At 36.2% G+C, this 25,598-nt stretch overlaps 1 protein-coding gene and 2 long non-coding RNA genes across 3 annotated transcripts; 2 read left to right on the top strand and 1 right to left on the bottom strand.

Annotated features, from left to right (window-relative positions):
- The first annotated feature begins 6,042 nt into the window (after positions 1-6,042).
- On the top strand, positions 6,043-9,144 carry LOC130988622 (uncharacterized). The gene is made up of 6 exons (XR_009090155.1): positions 6,043-6,311; positions 7,478-7,832; positions 7,911-7,999; positions 8,187-8,252; positions 8,538-8,722; positions 8,923-9,144. It is a non-coding gene; the product is annotated as an uncharacterized LOC130988622 (long non-coding RNA).
- A 775-nt stretch (positions 9,145-9,919) lies between these two features.
- LOC130988620 (uncharacterized) lies at positions 9,920-10,795 on the bottom strand. Its single transcript, XR_009090154.1, has 2 exons — positions 10,594-10,795; positions 9,920-10,355 (listed from the first exon to the last, which is right to left on the bottom strand). It is a non-coding gene; the product is annotated as an uncharacterized LOC130988620 (long non-coding RNA).
- A 1,154-nt stretch (positions 10,796-11,949) lies between these two features.
- On the top strand, positions 11,950-13,612 carry LOC130988619 (transcription factor DICHOTOMA-like). Its single transcript, XM_057912508.1, has 2 exons — positions 11,950-13,189; positions 13,261-13,612. Exons 1-2 carry the CDS (start codon positions 12,195-12,197, stop codon positions 13,274-13,276), a joined length of 1,011 nt encoding a protein of 336 aa, XP_057768491.1. The 5' UTR covers positions 11,950-12,194; the 3' UTR covers positions 13,277-13,612.
- Positions 13,613-25,598: the final 11,986 nt, after the last annotated feature.

The following is a 25,598-nucleotide window of genomic DNA, read 5'->3' as shown; positions in this document are numbered from 1 at the left end:
TCACCAAAGGAGACGTTGCCACTTACCGACTCATCGAGCTCCACGAACATGTTTCTCTTCCCGCACATGTGGTTGCTTGCACCGGTGTCGAGGTACCACGTGTCATCACTTCCAGCTTCTCCTTTATATGCCAGAAGCACACTACCATTTGCTTCGCTCGTGTTCTCGGCATAATTGGCCCTTTCTTCAATCCTTACTTTTTCACTTCTGCACTCGGAAGCATAGTGCCCAAATTTATGGCAATTATAACACTTTATCGAAGATTTATCGTACCTCGACTGCGGGTTGCTCCTCCCCCGACCATTTGTAAACTCCTTTCTTTCACTACTGTTGACGAAGCCTCCTCGTCCTCGTCCACGTCCACGACCTCTTCCTCGATCTTGACCTTGACCACGTCCTCTCCCGAATTGTCCATGGCCATTGCTCGGACCTTCTTCTTTCTCTTTCGGGTTTACTTGCAACTTTAAAAGTTGCTCTGAAATCTCTTGCTTCTTCTTTTGCTTCTCCTCATATGCTTGCAACGACCCCAACAAAAGATCTATTGTCATCTCCTCCAAATTTTTAGTTTCTTCGATCGTCACCACAATGTGCTCAAACTTTGGGGTTAGTGAGCGCAATATTTTCTCCATAATTCTAACATCCTCCAATTTTTCACCATTTCTTTTCATTTGATTAGACACCGCCAAGACTCTTGAAAAATAATCCGATATCGATTCGGACTCTTTCATATGTAAAGACTCAAACTCTCCTCTTAAAGTTTGAAGTCGTACCTTTTTTACTTGCTCCGCTCCTTTGCACGCGTTCTGGAGCTTCTCCCATGCTTCTTTGGCGGTGCTCGCGTTTGAGATTTTCTCGAAATCGTCGTCCCCTAGCGCCTGATAAATGAGACAGAGAGCCTTCTTGTCTCTCTTTCTCGCGTCTCGCAATCTATCCTTTTGTTGTTGGGATAGTGCGGCCTCGTCCTGCGGCTCCTCGTAGCCGTTCTCCACGATCTCCCAAACGTCGTGGGCTCCCAATAACGCCTTCATCTTGATACTCCAATTGTCGAAGTTGCTCTTGTTGAGCATGGGGACTTGAAACGATTGTAAATTCGCCATACCACAAGCAGAATCTTGTGGCTCTGATACCACTCTGTTGGAAATTTAAAAAATATATATGATAGAATATAAGCAAATCGATGTAGGAGTTTATTTTTGGAGAATGAGAATTTGTAGTGAAGAAGCTTTAATATATTAATGTGTATGTGTGTGGACGTGTAAAAAGAGCTTGACTTCTTAAACTTTTAATTCAACTTTTCTTCACACACAACCAATGGAGCATAATACATATTTATAGGAGTATTATGTCGGTTTAAGTCACCTACTTAATTTGCTAGAATATTCTAGGACTACTCATTTGCTAGAATAATCTAGATAGTTAGATAATTAATTAAATATCTTTATTCTAGATTTTTCCTTCTACAAATCAAGTTTAATAATTTATTATTCCAACAGTAAATATATTAATTAATCCCTCATAATTCCTCTCTCTCTCTCTCTCTCTCTAACTGACTTTTGAAACTATATTTTGTAGGCAGAAAGGCATGAGGGGTGCAAGAAAATTGTGTGGTTGCTAAACAATCTACGACCAAATGTTTATTGGAAAACGAATTTGATCGCATGCTGGTAGTAATAAATTACTTAATTAGCCAATCAAAATCTCAATTCAATATTGTATTTTCTATGTATTTTTCCTGTGAAGTGAATCTGAGATTTTATGGCTCGTCATTTCTAAATACATTGATTTTCAAATTTTTATGGCATTAATGTCTAGGGGCGAACCCAAGAATTACCATTTGGAGGAGTTGAATTTTTTGAAGTGTGCCTTTTGAAAGCATTAATGTCTAAATATAATCATAATGAATTTAAGATTAGAACTTAATCACTTACTATAATAAATAGTTGTTCACATTGCATTAATGTACATTAAAAACAGATATGTCTCTCTTAAAATCATTATTTTAAGAATAATTTTTATAAAAATAAATTTTATTATAATACTATGAATTATATTTAGCTTTTATTTCAAAAAATTAATTAAAATTAAAAAAAATTATATCTCATAAGTTTAATTTACCAACATAGTAGCTAAAAACAATTGAAATTAAATGATAAAAATAATTATATACCTTCATTAGATGGAATAAACACTAGTTAATAATCATAAAATTAAACTAAATTAAGCATATAAAGTTGAAATTAGAGAAAAAAAAATATTATTTAATAATTAAAATTAAAAATGGGACACAAAGTTAGACATCAAATGTGCATGGTACACTAAATCTCTATCCATAAAAAACTATCTCTATGCACTTTCTTAAAAAATTACTAATTTTCATTATTAATAGTTCATAATTTTACTTTAACTTGAAAATTGACTCAAATTCAATATTGAAAATTAATTAAGAAAGAAAAATGAGACAAAAATTACATAAAATTAACAAATTAATATAACAAATCACTATAAAATAGTATTAAATAATTAACGCGGATACTATACGATTATTAAAACAATATATTATATCTCCCTTGTACTCCATTTCTTATATATATATATATATATATATATATATATATATATATATATATATATATATATATATATATATATATATTATAATCTCAAAATTTGGGAGGGGCTTGAGCACTGCACGGATCCGTTACTGTTGATGTCTTCCACTCTGTTGAAGAATTTGTGGTTGGAAACGTATATGAGTAGTTTGGAATGTGTAAATCTAAGGGTCACTTAACCTAGCTAGATTATGGGAGTTAGCACTCGACTTGTCGTAGTACTTTTTAGTTTTCAAAATTCTCCACTATTTAAGCAGCGCCTAGCTAGGCGACATAACGCACACTGTCAGATGAATGATGACTCTAATTAGACTTTATTATTTGCGAAAACAATTAATCATAGTATCCACGTAAATTAACTTTAGCATGAGGAACTGCAAAATGAAACGCTCCTTTTTAATTTAATTAGTTAATCCTCTCAAAATGTTGTGATGAACTTTCCATAAATTAGTAATGTACAAATTAAAGTGATTGCCAGAGGCAGAGAAGAGAAGGCCACGAAGTCTTCTTTTACTACATTATATAGAATGTTAAATTTCATTCAAGGAAAAACTACTCAATAACAAGCACCTGTGTGCATACGAGTTCACAATCTCATTAAATTTATTTAATGTTTATTAATTTTCAGTTAAAGGTCTATGTTCTTCACTCTCCACCACCAGTTGGCCTCTTCGACCACATAGCTCAACTATGCCTATATCTCTTGGAGACGTTGTTGGTGCCCTGTGCTGGGCCGTCTACATGGCGAGCAGTGTCAGGTCTCACAACCACCACATCGGTGTCGCGCAATCCGCCGAGAAGTGGGACATCGATCATTGCTTTGATTTAGAGGGTGTTTGGCTAAGCTTATTTTAAAGAGCTTAATTGGAGCTTATAAAGACGTTTCAAGAACTTATAAGATGTAGTTTCTTAAATGCTTATAAGTTGTCAAAGTGTTTTGGGTAAATGAGCTTATTAGATAGAGAGAGAACTTTTAGTTAGTGAGAGAAAATCTTTATTAGAGAGAGAAAATCAAAGAAAAATGAAATTATAATGATATGTGATGAAAATAAAAAAATCACAGTTGAGTTATTTTCGTAAAATGAGTGTTGCCTTATAAGATAATGGGAAAATAAGTTGTGGTGGATGAACTTATTTTTTGGGGAGCTTATAAGCTCTCGAAACTTGTTTTTACAGCTAGCTTATAAGCTGTTTAGTAGCTTATTTTGTCAAACACTTTGAAGGAACTTATAAGCTGTTTTGAAGGGTTTATAAGCTCAACAAAACACCCTCTTAGAATTTCATAGTCAATCCCTAATCTAAAAATTCCTCTCAATTCCACACTTCTTTTTCCCATCTACAATTCTCATTATTCTGGCATATATGCGCAGCCTCCTAGCCACTAGAAGAGGCTCATCTCATTCAAACGAAGGATATTGCCAATATATCTACGGGCAAATCTAAGGTTTTCAAACAGAAATAGTACATAAGTTTCTTCTTATTAATGTTGGCTATAGTTTTAGTAATTATCATAATTTAAATATTTATAATTTAAATGAATATGGTAATTACCAAACAGAACTTCATCAGCCATGTTCTAAATTATTTTTATTTCTGCAAACTATTTGAAATTTGTAATGGGTGAAGGAAACTCTGAAGTCATCCAACTCACAGATTCGAATTTGTTTTAAAAAAAAATTGAGATCAGATCGTATTATCTTGATTCTGTTTATATTATTTGTCACAATGTATTTCATAATAGCAAATATACTTTTCAAACTTGAAGAGTATTTCTGAATTTTTCAATGTCTTGACACTGAATAGTAACATGCACTTTATTTTCCTGCAAAATATGAGAGAATTAGTATATTTGTTTATGAAAATATTAGTGTAAAATTAACTACACCTTTTTGTCATGAAAAATTGCATTGCATAGATCTGTTGCTGAAATGAGTCGATTCATAAAGTAGTGGGGGTGTGAATAGGATGTGATTTAATTGTAACCTTCATTCATTACAAAAAAAGTTTTCACTGGTGACATGAGGTTTGGTAGCTATTATGCGTGTCACAAAAATTAGTGACATTTGGAAGTACAACTATTAGTGATTAGCTAGCTACATCATCAAATGCTAGTACTAATTTTTATGACACACATAATAACTACCAAACCTCATGTCTCTAGTGAATGTTTTTTTGTAGTCATTATATATATATTTTCGAAATTGTCATTCAAATTAATTTTAATTTAATTTGAAATCAATTTAAAATTGAGAGTTGTCCTTTTAATATAATATAGATTTTGTTTGCTATTTGTCGTCAAACGAGGCCGTGCATGATATGAAAATATATATAGTACTGGTGAAATATATATTTGTTTGCAATTTAATCATATAATAGTACTACAATATTCTTGCAGTTTCAATAGATTTTTTATTCTGTACAAGTAATAATAAATATAGTCGAAATTTTAATAGTGATAATTATTGTTAATTAGTATAATATATTACTCACAAACAAAAAAAATAGAGTATATTTTTCCCGGACAGGCCTTCTGGAGGTTAACGAAGCATGGTCAGTGAATCCTTTAAATTTGAGGAATTCTTGCGTTTTTAACTTTTCTTTATACTAGTTATTAGTCAGAGATAGCTAATATTCTTTTTTTTTTCTTTTCTGAAGTATAAAAAATATCTATTATATAATCAAATAAGTCACCCGACCTCTTCACCACACAAATGTGGGATAATTAATATTCTTTTAGTTTAAAGTTTGGATTTCTTTACATTTTAATTTTTAGTTTCACAATGTAACTAAATAAATAGGTTGGAATTTTGTAATTAATATTAATCATTAGTTTTAAGTTTATTTATTTATTTTCAGTTAGTGCCTTTTAATTAGGATTAATTAGTTTTATACAATTCTTCTTAGAAGCGAATCAATGATTTCACATTAAAATTGCGCTTACTAATTGAGTTGCGCTTTATTGTCTGATGAATTTTTATATTAATTGGTGGACATATATACACATTATCTTTTGGTTTATAAATTTCAATTGACACTACAACAAAATGGGGCTGTGGGGACTCTTATATTAGGACTATTTCATGATAAGTGTCCTATTACTATTCTAATGGGACTTTCAGCCTTAAAATGTCTTCGTATGAAGCATTCCATTATAAATAACACAATCAATGACTACCGACATATGACAACATGTAGTCTATTTGCATATTTTGTAATTTTAAGAAAAATTAAAATAATACTTCTGTGAGAGAGTTTAAGCAAGTTTTGCATAATTTTTACTTTTATCAAAAAATTAACAGCAATTTTTATTTCTATTAATGAAAATATAAACGAATTATTTTATAAGAAATTAAAAGCAATTTTCGCATTTTTTGATAAATAAGAAAACTGTACTATTTGTTTTTCCAAAAAAAACTAAGAAATCAAACTCACGCAAATTTGGAACCCCAAATCAAAACCCCAAATTTGGAACCCCAAATCCAAATTCGCGGCAAGGAAAATTGTATCTTCATCGGTGCCGGCGTTTCTACCGAGATCGGCGGCCGCCGATTGAAGACAGGCATCGTCATCATCCTCATCTTCACCATCTTCTTCTCCCAAAGCCAATAAGAAAGTCACGGACAATCGTTGCACTTCCGTGATTCATGCCGTCAATGACCGCAAATTCCCGCCGGAGCTCCGCGGACAGCGCAACAACGTCAGGTGAACATTACTTTCAAATAATTCCGATTTCTCGGAAAATATTCGTTAGATTGCTTGAATTCCATATTTTTATTTCCTTTGATTTTCTGAGCTCTCTTAATTTCTAGAGATTTACCTGTTGGATAATTTGGATCTGTTTCATTTGATTTATTTGTATGTATGTGTGCTTGGCCGCTATAGAATTTCTCCATACTTGTAGGAATCTGTCTTCCTTTGTAGAAATTGTTTTCTAATAGTTGGAAATTGCAGCTGGTTTGCATATTACTTCAATTAATCTGTGACTGAAAATTCTAGCAATTTGAGTGACTGATTACTCTAATGGAGAATTATGTTCACCTTGAATATGTAGTATATTACCACATCTATATTCGTCAATGTTACAATAACAGCATAACGCAAAGCCAAATAATAAGGAAATAGAACATGAGATGAAATACTATTTTGCACACAAAGTTCTGTCTTGATATGCTCCATGTTTAGATCCATTGTTTGGTTATTGTAAATTGTAATAACCTTATTCTGGTTACGATTCTACACATATTTTAGATGCCTATTTTTATCTTAGGAGTTACTAAACATTTTCAATTCGTCAACCTCTTCTAAATTTTAGATTATAGTTGCTAAATGATTTTATTGTTGAGAGAATGTCAATTCTTCAACATCAGAATGTTCATGGCTGATATAGCTCTTCCTTTGTAAATATTTAGTCATAACCCGGCTTATATTAACTAGTTTTCTGTCTTGGTGATAATAATGTTAGGAGCTCTTAAATCTGAAGATTTTATAGTTATGTTACTCTGCTCTTTATTGACTTAATACATTTTTTAGGCTTTGGATTGGCTTGTCATCTAGGTGTTTTAATAATCTCATACTTGCATTTCATTGTGTGGTGGCTCTGGTTTTCTTTTTCTGTCAACTATCAGAGTTGAGGGGTATTTCTGAAAATTTCTGGAATGTAGTCATATCTTGTTTGTGTAGGACTTCTGTTCTTGAAAAAAATTAGTGCCACTGTCACTCATTTGATACGTTGAATGTTTACAAGCTAATATAGTAATATGATAATAATTGTCAGTTACACCATTACGTATCTAAGGGAAGTCCTGTTTTCTATAGCAGTAGCCATTTTGGGGCTCCTCTTATTTGCTCTGCTCATTGGTAATATGCAGGTATATATCTAAGCTCCATACCTCAAGTGACTTGCCACAAGGTGAAAAGATTGCTCTTCAAATTTGTTACTCGAATGCAAACTCAAATTTAGTTATATCAGAGAGATTCTAGTTACTCGGGGCTGGAAAGTCCATCGCTGAAATAAAGAAAACCTTCAAGGTGCGGTCTGCAGGGTCAAGTATCCCCCCCCCCCAAGAAGATGTCGTCTGTGGACACAACCTCCTCCAGAGACGTCTCTGTGAGCAATGCCAGTGACATTGAATCGGAATGGATAGAGGTGGATGAGCCTGGTGTATACATCACCATCAGACAGCTTCTTGATGGCACTAGAGAGCTTCGCCATGTCAGATTCAGGTCTCCATTTCTCATACAAAGCTCACCATAGATAGATAGCCTTTTCACTCGGTTAATAGCTATGTTGATGTGTTTCAGCCGTGAAAAATTTGGAGATGTGCATGCCAAGCATTGGTGGGAAACTAACAGGGACAGGATACAAACTCAGTATCTTTGCTAGAACCAAGGTAAGGTGCATCAGACTGATATTATCATATTGCGTTGGTAGCTATTTTAGCTTGGTCTAATATGTTGTTTTTTGAGAAGTGTATTAAGGCCATTATCCCTCTCCTCCTCTTCTCCATTTATTATTCATAACTATAGCTTGAGAACAAACGAACCTGCTGATAATCTCCATATATTTATACTTTCCAGATATAGAACGTGGATCCTTGGTCATGCGTGCTATTGTTGCTGCCACTACACTTTCAGATCTTCAAGGTAAATTTGATTTTTCCATTGATAAAAATATGTGATGATTTGTATACATCTCATAATAGTATTTTTAATGTGCCTTAAATCAAATAATAGCATTTTAAGAACATAATGATAATGTGAGTTACTCTTCAGAATCCTACATTTGTTGAATGTAATTTTGCTGCTGATTTCTATGACTTCAGAGAATAAAGGTTGTTTATTGCCAATTATTTTCCTAGATGTTGATCATATTTTTGTAGAGTTTGTAAAACTAGATCATATTCAAACTAGTTCTTCTTTTGTTTTCAGGTGATCAACGATGATGATGATGATGTTCGAAGAAGATTGATATGGTCTAGGATTTGGTGATATACAACAATGCATTGCTTGGCCGTATTCCAATAGAATGGGATGAAGAACTAATTCGGTCGTATTCGAATTTGTCTACGATTGGAGACGCAATCGGAACATGCATTGCTTGGCCTCGCCACTTGGTAATCATCTTTATTTATCTATGTTGTTGATTATGTTGGTGTGCTTGTTCTATTTTAAAATATTGATAACATTTATTCTTTCTTTGTTTTCCCTAGAAGCACATGCTTGCTAAGTTCAACTTTCACTCTTATTCAATTATCTAGTATCCTGCTGTTGGAATAACCACAATTCTAATGGGTTTTTCTCTTGCAAATTTTAGGTGAAAGCTAATGACGATTTGGATTGATGAGAAGATGAATAGCTTTAAAAGTGGAGCCTAGAGGTCTCATTCTAAAACAGTTGGTACCAAAGAGAACCTATTCCAAAACAGTTGATATAATATTCACTATGTAATAAGCTTCTTTACTCATGATTGAGTTCTTTACCAAAATATTCATTGGTGATGTCTGAAATTTCATATTTGAAATAAAGCATTGTTATATTGGGATTAATCTCATATTTGTTGGATTATTATTACGTAGAATATCGCGGATATTAGGAAATAATAGTTAATTTAGTTATAACATTAATTTCATATTATAATTGTATTTTAAAAGCCTCCTAGCATCCTAAAATAAGAGACTCCAATCATCCCAAATAGGACGGTAAAAAATGTCCTATTATGCATTTTTTGGCAAACTTTTAATAGGACACTCCTGAGCATCCTAAAATGAAGCGTCCCAGAATAGGACATGCGCATGCGTCCTATTATACCTATTGTGACTAGCGCAAATAGGACTCATTTTGGGAAAGTCCCATACAAGGGAAAGTCCTATTATATTGCATAATAGGACACTTATGAGAGTCCTAATATGGGATTTTTGTTGTAGTGTGAAATTGGAACTTAAAAGTAAAATTTAAATAAAAAGTAACGAATATTAAAATAATACTAAGCACCAACTAAAAACCAAAAAAGCGAACTAAAAATAGTTAAATTAAAATTAGTACTCCATCAACGCATTTGGTGAAGGATTAATGATAATTAATGATAGATCTAGTTGTGGAGAAATGAATTTGGTGAAGGATTATCTAAAATCAAAACTAACTGAGCAAGTGAATAAATATATACACATATAAAAACATTTAAAAGCAAGGAAAAAGTCTGAACAGTATGGAAGCACTGTGCCCAATCCTTTCCCTGAACTTTAAAGCTTAATTACCATCCTCTTCCCTCGGAAAAAAGAAGGGAGGAATATAAGAGGAAGAAGAAGATTATTGTCGTTTTCGTCAAAGAAAAATAAAAAATTTATATATATATCTATATATATGTTGATGTGTTCATCTTAGACAGAAATTTACTGGTATACATGGATCTACATGTTATTACAGAAGAAATGAATAATAAATAAAGTGATGGGTTAATTGAAGTTGTTGAAAAGGGAAAAATGTCGATGAATCCATACCAAGAAATCAACGACTTTCCTCCCACTTTGAGAAAAAGACTGAAACCAGATTTGTCTTCACTTTTACTGTGTTAGCTAGGGTTTATCCCACCAAACTCAAAAAGAGAGAGAGATTCTCATTCTTCATCTGTTCTAATTAATAATGTCCTAAATTACACAGACAACACCTCGCCCTCGCAACTTACCACCACCAATCTTTCGTTTCCGTCTTCTTCAACAGGAAGGCCACCACCAGTCCCCGCAATGAGCACTGTATACACATATATAGATACGTTAAAAAAATATATTACCGACAAAGAAAAAATTGAAAAAGAAATAAAAAGGGGAAATGAAGAAATCGAGAATTAGGGTTTGTAGGCTGGCCGGGCCACCCCAGCAGCAGCAGCGCCTCCATATGCAAAAGGAAAGACGCTGGTACCGAAGATTCGAGCTCGGGAAAGATTAAATGAGGTTTACCGTCGGAAAAAGGAGAAATAAAAGAGCCGTACCGAGAAAAAGAGAAGCTGTGTGGGTTTCTTTAACCAGAAAATGGAGATGGAGAAGCGGACACGAAGGCCACGGGGCCCCTCGCCATTCACAGAGATCATTAAGTCGAGAATTTGTCGATTGCGTAGCCTGATTGACAAAGGACGCACCTCTACATACTCTATATATATTTTTTACTTTTTTTTTTTTTTAATTTTACCAGCTTTTACTTTAGCCTCACACCTACAATTACAAAACAATCACGGCCGCCCTTTGCCTTGCCTTGCCCTGCACTTTCTAATTTATTTATTTTTACCTCTTCATGTTTTGCATATTGACGTAAACATAAATACTTACTAGTTTAATTCAAGTATAAAAACATATATACAAATTAAGATCATGAAACGCAGCTTGTTAATAACACATCTATATTTCCTACAGTCAATTCAAAGAGAGTTTGAATTATTTAGAGGGTTAATGTGCGAGAGTGTTTATAATTTATTTGGTAATATCAATTCTAAAAAAAGTATGAAAAAAACATACAAAATTTAGCCATTTTGTGTAAATATACAAATTTGACATCAATTTTGAGGAAATTGTTTTCGTTCCGACGAGTACACGAATAAACTTAAGTTGCGTATTCGTATATCAGTCTAAAATGAACCGGCAGGAATTAAAACACAAACTCACACTAGTTCGTGTGATAATTAATTTGCGTGTTTTTGTTATTCGTGTAAATTAATGATATTTTATTAACAATTACTACTTTTTTATAAATTATTATAATCGTTATTACTTTTTTATCTTTATGGTATGATTAAATTTCTAATTTTAAAGTTGGGTTTCTTGAAAGGCTATATATATAGTTTATGATGATTAGTTGGTGTTACTTTTTGATGAATGGACTTATTATCCCTATCAAGTACAAATAATGCATATCCAGCATTAATCTATTTGTCATTCAAAGATATGTGATATACATTCTGTCTAATCCAAGGATCACAATCAGTATATATTCATATTTCATGACTGTCACACGTTTTTATTTTTATTTTATTTTTTTATATGTTAGAAACAAAATTGATGAGGATATAATCGTGACAAGACTAAGAGACACCTAAAAGAAGCAAACTTATGGTTATTAAAATTGCACTACGTGGAGACCATTAAAGATTGATGAAAGAATGTACTGTTAGTAAACAGTAACTTAGGTTTGTTTAATAGTAACATTTATATTACAAAATTACAATGTAAAAAAATAAAAAATGGATATGTAGTTTAAATGGGGATGAAAATTAAGAAGAGTACATGAGTACACTCTCATGAAAACCCCAAGTCTCTCTCAGACAGAGACGCTTTCTAGATGTGCAAATAGAAACGGACAACTTTACTATGTTTTCAGTAATTAAACTGTTATGAGCATCGACCACACAGAAAAACCCTCTTTCCTCTCTCGCTACATCTCCATCTTTCCACGTTGATAGAAATGGCAGAATTTAATTCAAAACGATAAGGGTTTCCAAATCTTTGTCGATAAAAACTAATGTAACAAAGTAGGGTTGTTGTTGGTGTTGTTGTTTCTGCTTCCACAAAAAAAAAAAAAAAAAAAAAGAAAAGAAAAAAAATGTTCAGCAAGAATAATGCATACAATTTCTCACTCCCCTCTGCCTCCTCCCATCCTCGTACCTCCGCGGCGGCCCTTGTCGGCCTGAACGCCAACGACTTCTTGCTCCACCACCACGACATGCTCTCGGCTCATCATCACTTCGCCGCCAATCAAGAACTTTACGGCCTAAGCGGGGACCATCCCTTGGCCGCGGCCGCGAATCCATGTGGCGGCGCCAAGGCCTCGAAGAAGGACCGGCACAGCAAAATCGACACGGTGCAAGGGCCGCGGGATCGGAGGGTTCGGCTCTCGATCGGAGTTGCTAGAAAGTTCTTCGATCTTCAAGAAAACCTAGGTTTCGACAAGCCCAGCAAAACCCTTGATTGGCTCCTCACCAAGTCCAAGGCCGCCATCCAAGATCTCGAGGAGATGAAGGAGAGGGACGCCGCCGCGGCCGCCAAGAGCGGCGGCTCCTCCGAGTGCGAGGTGGACTCCGGCGAGGCCCTCGAGAACGGGGCGGAGAATCCGAAGCACGCCGCCAACTCGTCAAACAAACTGAAAGCGGCTGCGGCGGCCAAGGATTCCTCCGCCAAGGAGTCGAGGGTGAAGGCGAGGGCTAGAGCGAGAGAGCGGACGAGAGAGAAAATGTGCATCAAGAAGCTGAACGAGACCAGAAATATCAACGCCGATTTCGCCCCCATCCACTTCATGAACAACCAGCTCGATCTTCGCAAGATCGCGGCCGCTTCCAGCAGCAACATCAACCTCGGATTTCGCGAGGCGATGCAGCTCCATTGCCACCCCACCTACGAAGCTCATGCCGCAGCCAATCATGAAGACCTAATTCAAGAATCCATTGTGATCAAAAGGAAAGTCAAGAACCCATTGGGATTTCAGCAGAATCTCTTCATCTCCAGCTCCAACTATGGCGTCCCAGCGCCTTACAATGCCGCCGCTGCCGAGAATTGGGACAATATCTGCGCCATTTTGGATCAGCACAAGTTCATCAATAGGTAAAGACAAAATCGATTTTCAAGAATCATTTTCGGGAATTTTTTTGTTGAGATTGTGGTTGCTTTTGCAGCACTTCAAACAACTAGGGAATGAAAGAAGATAATTTTGGGAGGGTACACTAGCAGTTGAGGTCAGGATTGTTGAAGCTGTTTTTCACCTTGTGCTTGAGGCATATATGTAAGTTCTGTTACCTTATTTTTCTTGAATTTCTCCCATTGATGTAATATGGTTGTCAGGACTTAAATTTTAAAAAAACCAATGTAATCTACTATTGCATTGATAAATATTGTTCTTTTTCTTTTTCTTTGTGGACACAAAATCTGCGTTGAATTAATATTTGGTGGATTGTGTTGTGTGTACTATTCATCCATGTTAGTGCACTACACTTTCAATGAAAAAGATCATGCTTTTGGTTATATATATGTATAGTTGGGTTTATACCTATTGGTTCTTAAAAAAACATATTGGACAATGCACTCATATATTTTGACTGAGTTTCAACTTGTCTTTGTCATTATACTTGTGAATTTGATGCCCACTTACTTGCAAACACAATTGGGAAATTATTCAAGAATTGATATGAGAGCATAAAAGGTTCAAATTATCAACGTCAAAGTCAGTTGATGAAAAGGCTTATTGCTCTCAACAAAATAGGTTATTATAATATGTAGAAAACACATCGTCTTCATAGGAATGCACATGCTCAATTATAAATATTTAACTAGCATATGTTAAATGCTGAGATCCGACATTTGTTCTTGCCAGAGACAAGTGAAGTTATTAGTTTTCTCATATTTTCTACAAATAGTTGCCTTTAATTTGCTGGGTATTCTTTATTTTTCGTTCAGTACGTTTAGCGATCTGTCTTTTTTAAGATCAAAATAAGATGTAATAAGTGGATTAACTTTTTTTTTTCTAAGTTCGGTCTAGTATTTAGCAATGGTCTGTTGAATTAAGTTCATAGCTTGTTATAATGCTTACTAACAAATTAAGGCCACATCCATCTTTAATTCCTTTATTTAATATCTATTCTATGTTTCAGGGTGCATTTGAGTTGTAGAATTTATTTTTAAAGGGTTAATTACATATAAATTACTAAATTTTAAAGAAATTCTCATTTTGCATATGAACTTTGAAATTTTTATTAAAATTATTCAATTATTAATTTTTTCTCATTTTGCATATTTGCCCATTTTAATTTCATCGTGATGACATGACATACATATACTGGATTGCATGAATATGCTCGCGTAGCATAAATATGTTCGTTTGGAAAAACAGAACTGACGTATTAATGTATAATTGGATGAAAACAACGTCATTTCAGGCCCAAAGTTTTGCCGAAAAATGGACAAATATGCAAAATGAGAATAAATTAATAGTTGAGTAATTTGAATAAAGATTTTAAAATTCCTGTGCAAAATGAGAATTTGTTGAAAGTTCAGTAATTTATATGAAATTAACCCTTTTTTAAATGAGGAAAAACAATAAACCGTTTAGAAATTCTCAACGAATTATTTTGTCCTTAAGATGAAATTGCTAAACCCTGAAACTTTCGAAAAGACCAATTCTTTTTGTAGACCAATTCCTCGTTGAGGCACTCTCACGTGCAACCGATTGCACCGTGCAACCGATTGCACCGTGCAACTGGTTTCTGAATAACACTACTTCAACTTTCAAATGACACTTGAAGATCTTCAAGTGTCATTTGTATGTTGAAGTAGTGTCATTCGGAAATGTTCAAGTGTCATTTCCCGAATGAAGTAGTGTCATTCTGAAAATCAATTACACGGTGCAATCGGTTGCACATGAGTATTTGTGTTTCTCGTTATATCACTCAAAATTTAATTATTACTTCTGCAATTATATCCCTATTTCGAATTTCTCAACCAACTTTACGAAGTAAACTGCTTCACTTTAAAACGAGTTATGGTTCACGTACGTTATACTGCTATGAAGTCACACAAATCTAATTTCCAACAAAATCAGGGAACTTAATGTAACATTCAAAGTTATATACAATTAATACTGAAGTCTATTTTAAAATTGTTATTACCCAAAAAATGAAAAATACGCTCACATGCATTCTAGCCCTCTAGGTGACTCGAGCCCGGATCGATCCCTATTAGTTGTCTAGAACTGTCTTACCAACAAACTATGTTTTATTTAGGGATGTCAATCTAGCCCAAAATCCGTGGGCTGACCCGATTAACCCGCTACCCGAGAGGGTTAGGGTTGAATATTTTCAACCCCGATAAAAGTTACAACCCGATTAGCCCGTAACCGAATAGTCCGACACCCGATAGGGCCGGCCCGACTAACCCGATGGGCTAGCCCAAAACCCGAATACTTAATATTAAATATTTAGATATAAAAATAAAAATATGACAAAATATTATAAAGTCTCATCATTTCACTTTTCTGTATTTTTGAGATGTTTTGCTTTTATGAATTCAAACTATTGTTGGATATTTTATTGTTTTTTCATTAACAAAGTTGAATATTTTATTGTTACCAACTTATTTAATATGTTATGCAATCTTGATGTTTTTTTCAATATCTTATTTTTTTGCATTTCATGCTTGCCATATAATTTATATCTTTGATTTCTATGTATATTTTATACATTATACATTAGATCATTAAAAATAACAAAATACAAATGATTATTTTATTTTATGCATTTAAGCCGACTAGCCCGATGGGCTAGCCCGAAACCTGAACGTTTAGGGTTAGGGTTGAAAATTTATAACCCGACAAAATCTCCAGCCCGAATAGCCCGCACCCGATTAACTCGAAACCCGATAGGGCTGGCCCGAAACCCGGTGGGCTGGCCCAATTGAAATCTCTAGTTTTATTGTCTATTTTTCTAATTTATTTATTTTTTGATGAAATTGCTCAAGTCTTTTGGGACTCATTTTGTACGGATGATTAGGATGAAATTGCTCAAGTCTTTTAGGGATCTATGACACCGTCATAATATTTTATTTGATAAGACGTAATATGAAATATACTGCCCTTTATGAATCAAAAGCCTGGAAATATTTTATTGATTTGAGTGATTATGTATACCACCTATGGAGGTGGTATATATACGTAATACAAATCATAATTATAATTAATTTAACTTTATATAATCTTAAGATATCGTACCAAACAATATATTATATTTTACATATATTTTAATGCATTTTACCAGACATGATATTAATATGACATATAGTAAAAGACATCATAGTCAAATATATCATATCTTATCTCATATCGCATACCAAACAAGCCCTTAGGATGTGTTTGCTTTTTATCCCTGTAAATGGAGGTATAATATAATGAGGTATAAACTTATCACTTAAAATGGGGACCACATTTGTTATATCTTATTTGGTTTGAAGGATAATATATTTATCCACTCCTTATAAGGTGATATAAACTCATACCACCCTTTCTTAAGTATAAAATTATTTATTTCCCAAGGGATAAGAGGCTACCCGAAAAATTATACAATCTGCCCGAATTTTTTTATACATCAAAGCAAACGAAGTATAAAATGATAAATGTAGCTTATCCCTTCCTTATACCTCAAAGTAAACACACCCTTAAAGTTTTGTTTTCGTACGAGATTCAACCAAATCTTAGAAAAAGTTATAATTATAGTTCAAGTTGTATAGAAATCTACATGAAGCTAGTTCCCAATAAAAAATATAATTAAGAAAATAATGTTCTTAGAAAAGTTATGATTAAAGTCCAAAATTTCTATAGGGGAATTGGAAATGTTCAACCAATATTATAAATAGAATTACTTTATTTAGAAGCTACTATTAATGCCCAAAAATATTGTTTCTCCATAAAATAATCTTTATTTTACTAAAATATGTGGGGATACTACTTCTATATAAGAAATGTAAAATCTTCATGAACTAATTAAGTTTCATCAACTTCATGAATCAAACTATTTTATTTGGAAGTGGGTTATTTTTGAAGTATTTCTGTTATTGGAAATTATTGATAGGGATCTAGCTAGTTTCCACCAAAAAATCGAAACTAAAAATATAGTAATATTTACAGGTCTAACTATGCTCAGTTTACCAAATACTGTCAAAATTATATACTTCCCCGTTCACAAAAAAGTGTCTCGTTTGATAATGGACACGAGTATTAATAAAGTTATTAAAATTATTATAAGTAGAATAAATATATGGAGTAATTTGTAAGGGTAGTATTAATACAAAAAGTAAAATAAATGTATATTATTAGTTTAAGAAAATAGAATAAAAGTAAAACTTATAGCTAAATATATGAGATAATATATGGTGTGATGGTTCAAAAAGTGAAATAAGACATTTTTTCATGAAAAAAAAGGGATAAATAAGATTTCTTTTTCTTTTTTTTTTTGTAGATAGAGGGAGTATTATTTATACGTGAGAATATATTGTGTACTTTATTTTGTTTATCTAGGGGTTTTAAATTATGACTAATACAATATTTTAATTAGTTCTTCAGGCTTTAACTTTTGCTAGGCAGAGGCTTTAAAAGATTGAATGTTCTAAAATTATACTAAACCCACCCACCACATCCACAGCGCGCTTCATCTTTCTATAATACTTTATACTTTGATAACGGCTACTAATCATACGATGACGAAGTGCAGTGTAAAACACTTCTCTTTTAACTAAAAAGCCCAAGGTACAAAACACTTCTCTGAATTTCTTCTCTATATTTTTTTTTTTCAGTGGAGAGAGAGAGAGAGGAGGTTGTCCGAATGCAATTAGGGATGACCATGAATTGACCATCCATTAAACATTTTTCCAATCTAAACTCGTTTAAAACCCATATATCACCGAAACCCCATTAATAAAAATAATTTTACTAGCCATCTTCGTCCGTGTCAACCTCCTACTTAAATTTACTAGCTTCAGTGTTCACATACAGGAGTTCGCATCGCTTGGTATTGTGAACATGAGTTCGCACTGTTTAGTGTTCTTTTGGGGACAAGTCCTTTAAAATGTTAGTAATTAATAATAAATTTATGGGATAATTACGTATAATATCACCAACTATGCTCAAAATCCATTTTCCCCATGAACTTCTAAAAATCCAAATTATATCAAATACTTTGATATGTGTTCAAATTGCCCATAGTTTTATTCTTGACTATTTAAAATTTTACCCCTGTTTTTCCTTGTATTTTTGAAATTGACCCCATCACAAAATAAATTGCACAACAACCCCACTTTTGGAACTTTTTGGCAAATCACCCTAATTATAACATTTGCATACCCACGCTCGCCTAAAATGGTATCAGAGCGGGTTTTAATTGAGGAATTATATTATATTTAATTTATTTTATGATTTACCTTTGGGATTAACCTATGTGGGAGGAGACTCCATTGAATTGGTATGGATCCGGACGAGTGTTCGAGATGTCTTGTATACAGGATATCTTTCCAAATCTTGGAAAGAGAAACCAGTCACCTAATGGGTGAATTACGATGGTATTGGAGAGCACTTATGCTCAACATTACTGAGGACGAGGAGACTGTTCGTGAGATCATTACGAACATTCAGAAGCATCTTAATGCCCTATTGGAGAATGCCGAGGCCAAATCGGCAAACAGACAAGCTAGAGCCTACCTTAATCAATATCATATTTGATGGAACAGAAGGACAAAGCAGGAGTAGCTTATCCTAGCTACCACAAGATCGAACCAAATTCTTCCGACAACGCCAACTTGCGGGAGATCCAAAGAACGGTGGAATATTATGGCGTCAAGCTGTATGAACTACCGATGGAAATGAGCAAAATATCACTCAAGCAGGAGGAAATTCTAAACCTCTTGTGTGATATCAAGAAGAGGGTGGAGGACATCGAACGACGAAAACCATGTTTCGGAATAATTCAGAATAAATGGTCCAAAGATCCGACGTATCCACTACCGCTAAATGCAGCGCCCAAGGAGTTGCAGCCGGAGGACATAATTCGATTCGTGAAAGGAAAACACCATGAATAACCTTGATCGAATCGGATTAGAAGATCTACAAGAATTAGCATAATCTTTTGCTAACCTCAATATGGTTGATCTAAAGATGAACCAAGGAGGATAGGTGCCCAAAACTGAGCATCAACAAGCAGGGTCGTCAAAGAAAGGTGGGGCTCAAGAAGATTCCAGCTATTATCAACGAACCAGACGACGCAGGCCTCAGATGCGGGATACTCCTGTAGGAAAGGCCACACTTGAACCAATCCATCCATATGGATTGATTCTCAACCTCGATGAAGCCAGTTTCAAAGATTGGGAAGGACTCATCGACGAATGGGCTTCAGCAATGAAGATCGTGATTGCCACGATAGACTATGACAAAGAAGAGTTTGTCAAAATCTTCGAGGCAAGCTTTGCAGGCATGGCAAAACAATTCTGGGATAATGCGGCAACCGAGGGAAAAAAATGAGCTGTTTAACAAAACATCAGTTTCAGAAATCCTTGAGGGGGCTACCCAGCAGATTAAAGTCCATTTTCTTGGAATGGGCTTCTTCGAAGGATCAGCCGAAGAAAAGCGCAAAAAATATCGACAGGCACTTTACAATCGAAGATTGGTGGTGCTGGAGCCAAAAGCTCTCAATGAATTTTTGCGTCTGTACACCCTATATGCCCATATGGGGGTGATTGATGATCAAACCGCCATGGACCTGTTCTTCACAAAGTTTCCGAGTCCATGGAGAGAAATGCTCATCAACGAGTACGTATCACCAGAAGATTATCCACTTGACAGTACGTCAAGAAGGATATCATATGTACACAGGAAGCTGTCCGAATGGTGTCAGAAGGCAGCGGACCAGAGAAATCTCAAGAAATTGAGAAGACTCAACAAAAGATCTCCATTGATGTGCGACAACATTGATCTTCCAACAGAGATTGGAGCTGAGTTGCTATATCAACGGAAGAATCGAAAGAAACATAGGTATCAGCTCTATGAAAAAAGATCAATGAGGAGTTCTTGGAAGCTGAGAACTATGTGGACCAGACAGAAGGCACGCTCCTACAAATCAGGCCAACGGAGCGGACCATCAAGGAGCCGGTTTTCATCCGAAAAGCGAATCCCGGCAAGAAAAACTTTCAGGCGAACCCAAACCAAAACAAATGAAAGTTTTAAAGATTGCAACTGCTAGACGTGCGGTGCAAAGGGGCATATTTCAACCAATTGCCTAGACAACCAGATAAGAAGATTCGAATCCACATCGGATATCAAAGACGCTATCTACCACCAGGAATTGATACCCGTGTATCAGTTCGAAGATATATCCTCTGACGAGAGTATATACGAACAAGAAGAAGTCTTTAGTTCTGAAGATTCGGGTTCAGATTGGACCAATGGATCAACCGGGAATGAGTCAAACTAAAGAAGAGAACGAGGTTTACCACACTCAGAAGGAAGATCAGAATGGATTTACCAGTCATTTTCTGATCCCACAAGAAGAGGTGGTGAAAAAGCTCGTGAAAAAACTCAAGAAGGAAACCGAGGAGGTACAAACATACCAAGGGTTTTCTAGTGGAAGAATGAACCAAGTTTTACACAGCTTGAGTCCATTCAAAATGAGGCATCATGTCTATTTCGGCGTTACTAGCCGAGACATGGCGCTTCCAATCGAGATTACAAGTAACCAGGTGGAGATCCAACTTGTTCCAGCCGAAGATATAAGGCGGGATCTCAAAAGAATGAAGCCAGAAGTCGCCAGTATGATGAAATGGATTCATATTGGAGCAATTCAGTTGGTAATCAAATCGGCCCTCTTTCCAGGGACAGATCAACCGATTGATGTTGCACTCTGCGACAAGAGAATTAGGGATGCCAAAGAAGCAGTTCTTGGAGCTTTTTCAGGAAATCTCTATGCCAAAAAGATTATAACCGAGATGTACCCACAAATCGCTTATAATCTACAAGATTCATCTTTCAGCCGAGCCTTGACACTCTATCAGGACTACAAGAGAAAGGATCTTATGACGGGAGGAAATAGGCCATACTCGCTTACTTATCAAGTATCGTATGCCTTATCGAATTCCCACCACACAGAATTATTTCTGGGAAAGGAATTTATTGAAATTCCAGAAATATTCAAGGAGGTAGCCAAGGTAGTCAATCCAAACCGAGTGGAGATTCCCCAGATCAGGGAAATCGACATCGACGTTGGAGACAAGCAGGTGCTAAGACATGACCAGAGTCTCAGACTGGGAGCACCAAGGCTATCATTCCAGGGAAATAGGCTAACTTCAGGGCCTATAACAAGAAGTTTCTCTCTATCTTATGAGAGAAAGGCGATTCAGGAAACACCAGTTCCAGACATGAGGGTTAAGCTCAAATGTCCCGAAGGATGGAAAAGGGTTTCCACAAGATTTAATACAACCGAAAAGGAAAATCAGTTTCCTTGCAACATGTTGTATTATTTGGCAAATCCAGAAAGCAACCGATATATCGAAATTCTGGAGGTCGGAGGCTTTGAAATCCAAGTCGAAGGCCAAGCCGGACAAGAAACTGACGTTCTGATCTTAGGACACAATTTCCTCGACAAATATCAACCATGGTCGTGGAAAGCAAGTGGAATGGAGATTACGATCGGCCGACAAACGTTGCTGATCTGATGACAAGTCCATTCTCGATATACATCTCTATCGGGATGTTATATGAGAAGTTCAAAGCAGAATATTTTGCTGCTTATGTAGATTCAGGAGCATGAATCTGTACAGCAAAACGAGGAGTCTTTCCAGCAGAAGTTGAAGAAGAACTACCTCGAATTGCGGGAAGGGATTTCTCCAAAAAGGTTTTGCTCTTATCAAAGGGAGTAAAACAGACGGAAATATTGATCGGCGGTGCAGGACAGACACCTTGGTACAAGGTCAAGACCCCACCAATATATTTCTATGATACCGGAGCAGATATATTATTTGGAAATAATTTTCTGCAAACCTTCAAGTGGTATACACATGACAATGAGACCAGGAGGCTGGTGTTCACAACCAATTGTGACCACAAGATCATTGTGCAAAGGCTCGAAGGAGCTTTTAATCGCTCAATGCCATTGAAATTTCGCAGCAAGCGTGGTGATGATGGCAGACTCCGGAGACCACAAATGAAGGATCAACGGAGATTCAGAGATGTTCTGCTCAAATGCAGAATCGAGGGATTCCCAGATCTCTCTGAAGAAGAAACTCAAACCCTCAAAGTCTCCCTGATATCACACAAAGATATCAAGGAAGAAGAACAGGTGTCCATAGCCGACGTCAAAAGAAGAATCCAGAAGTGTTACCACGAGGATCCTTTGGCATGGTGGGACAAGAACCAGCTCAAAGCTACCTTGAAAGTTAAAACTGGAAAGAAGCATGAGTTCGTTAGGTTCAGACCTATCCTGATGAACCCTCAAGATCAACAGGATATGATGAGTATAATCAAGGAACACCTTGATTTAAAGCTGATCGAAGAAGGAAGATCACCCTACAGCAGTCCTGGATTTCTGGTGAGAAATCATGGGGAGATCAAGCGAGGGAAGCCAAGATTGGTCATTAATTATAAAGGGATTAATGATATTCTTGAGTTCGATGGATACTTCATCCCGAGCAGAGAACACCTTATTAATTGCATCAGAAGTGCAAGGGTATTCTCAAAGTTCGATTGCAAATCAGGATTCTACCAGATTCGCATGGAGGAAGGGAGTAAGAAGTTCACAGCCTTCTCAACTCCACAAGGACATTATGTCTGGAATGTCATGCTAATGGGGTTAGCCAACGCGCCTCAGATATTCCAAAGAAAGATGGATAATCTTTTCAAAGATTATTCTTCGTTTATGTTTGTATTGATGACATTCTTATTGCATCAAAGAACATTCATGAACATGTCAGGCATTTGGAGATCTTTGCGGATGTTTGTCAACAAGAAGGACTTGTGCTGTCTGAAAAGAAGGCAGTCATAGCCACCCAGAAGATGGAGTTTCTGGGGATTGAGATCGATGAATCTGGAATAATTCTACAAGACCATATTGTGGAAAAAGTCCAGAATTTTCCGGAGGATCTCAAGGAGAAGAAGCAGCTCCAAAGTTTTCTTGGAGTTGTCAATTTTGCAGGGATGTTTATTAAAAACCTTGCAGAACATAGAAAAGTCTTCAGTCCACTACTGAAGAAAGATGTTCCATTCATATGGAAAGAGGAGCATCGAGTAGGTATGAAGAAATTGAAAGAGATTTGCAAAAATCTCCCAAAACTTTCAATACCACAAGACGAGGATGACCTGGTCCTCTACACCGACGCGAGTGATTCTTGGTGGGCGGCCGTGCTCACAAAAATCACCCCTTATGGAGAAGAACCTTGCAGATATTGTAGCGGTCTCTTTTCCGACAGTGAAGCTGTGCGATGGCACATCAACGAGAAAGAATTTTATACAGTCAGAAAGGCGTTCAAAAAATGGCCGCTATTCTTACTTGCTAAGAAATTCGTTTTGAAAGTTGATAACACTAATGTTAAAGCTTTCTTAACAAAAAAGATAGAATCTAAACCTGAAAAGGCTAGATTACTTTGATGGCAAGCTGAGTGCCAATATTATGATTTTAATATTGTCATTTTGAAATCTGATGAAAATGTTCTTGCAGATTTCTTAACAAGGGATGGAGCCAACTGAGGTTGACTCTATCATGGAGAACCAGAGACAGCTCCTGGACAACCTGGAGATGCTACAACAAGAATGGCAAGAGTGTTTACTCCATGCCAAACAAGCGGGAAGGATACAAATGGATGATGAATCCAAAGTAACCAACCGTATACGAGAATGTATCAAAAAGATGTTAAATCTTAATGATGCAACCCACAAGCCGGTCCTGCGCGGGATCATGGCTCCCATGATCGAAGCGGGCATTACCGTACAGGCCGGATTACCTGTAGCAGGGGATTCAAATACCCCTAGCACAAGTTCTGAGGATAAGGTGTCAAAACCGGATCCTCAAGAAAAAGATATTGCTAAGGCTTCACCGCCCGAATCAATGTGTCAACCCTCCACCTCTGGGGTAAAAGAGGGAGAGATCAGTCTTAGGCCATTGACGGGAAAATCTAAGATTGATATTAACATTATTGAAATTTCTCCTGTTTGGCAGATGTACCAATCCAGGTGGGAGAAACTCAATACCAGAAAGGGACTCAATCCGAATTATTGTCGGGTTGATATCAAAGGAAAATATCCTCGTGTTTGGATGACCACCGGAGCCAATCCACAGGAGGTTAAGGAATGGTATGAATTTGGGGCGCTAGCCTCAGTTTATACTATTTCGCCAGCATTCAACGAAATCAAGGGTCTACCAAGGTGGATCCAAGAAACAGTTTATGATGCTTGGTCGAACAATCCGTCTCTAAACAGGGGAGACGTCCTGGAGTTATATTTTCTTAGTGCAGCTCAAGAACCAGCAGGCAAAGGGAATCATGAAGCTTTCCATTTTATTAAGCTTCGGAGACCCGACACGGAGGCCTTAAACCGAATTAAGGCACCAGATCATGAAATCTCCATCGTCACAACTTTCACGGAGGAACAAATCTCCATAAGACGTGCACGGGGACTATGGGTCTGTCTCACAGAGATGGACAAAGTAAAGTACCAATTCAAGTTCTCTCATAACGCAGGACTTGGATCTTTCTTGTTAAATTCCATAACAGGAAAAACTACAAGCTTCGCAGAAAAGGCCTTCGAAGAAAAGAGGCAGACACTCTGGCGAAACAAGGTGGCAGGAAGCAAAGAAACTCGTCACAAGTTCTGCAACATGGCTCATCTAGGCCATTGGGTAGATCATATCTGCGCGGAGTGTCCCACGCAGAAAGAACCGGAGTTTGGCAAAGGCTTCTTCCCAAAGCCTAACAAAAAGAAGTTCCGGTCAGACGAGTATGAGGAGCACAAGACTCCACATGGACGAGCACCGCGGGCACCAAAAAAGTAAGGGGCCCGACAAAGAAAAGGGAGTCATGTGACTCAGGACAGGAGGACCACCCACTAAAAGAGAAATGACGAAAGTGGGTGGATAATAATGCAGGCCAACTACTCACTGACCAAAGTGGGTGATTCTACAGGAGCTCCACTCATCAAAAGAAGACAAAGGATGGTGGAAAAGTTGCAGGCTGGCCCCTCCCAGCATTATTAGCTGAATAATGGAGTATGGGACCAGAAAAGGACCACTCACCGAAAGAAAAGACAAGGCTGAGTGGAGGGAAAAGTAGATGGACCTCACCAACCATTATCACAAAAGGATAAAGGAAGGTTCAACTCCATGTGAAGGCACTAACTAGTGTCGGCAATAATGGCCGACAAAAGAAGGTGGCTATCACTATCCAAGCTAGCTGGCCACGAAGGAAGAATCCAAGGACAATTACCGAGCAATTATAGAGGGCA

Source organism: Salvia miltiorrhiza, chromosome 6 (assembly GCF_028751815.1).
Source record: "Salvia miltiorrhiza cultivar Shanhuang (shh) chromosome 6, IMPLAD_Smil_shh, whole genome shotgun sequence".
Lineage (NCBI taxonomy): Eukaryota > Viridiplantae > Streptophyta > Magnoliopsida > Lamiales > Lamiaceae > Salvia > Salvia miltiorrhiza.
The sequence above is the reverse complement of the archived record's forward strand: the minus strand, read 5'-3'. Positions and strand labels throughout refer to the sequence as shown.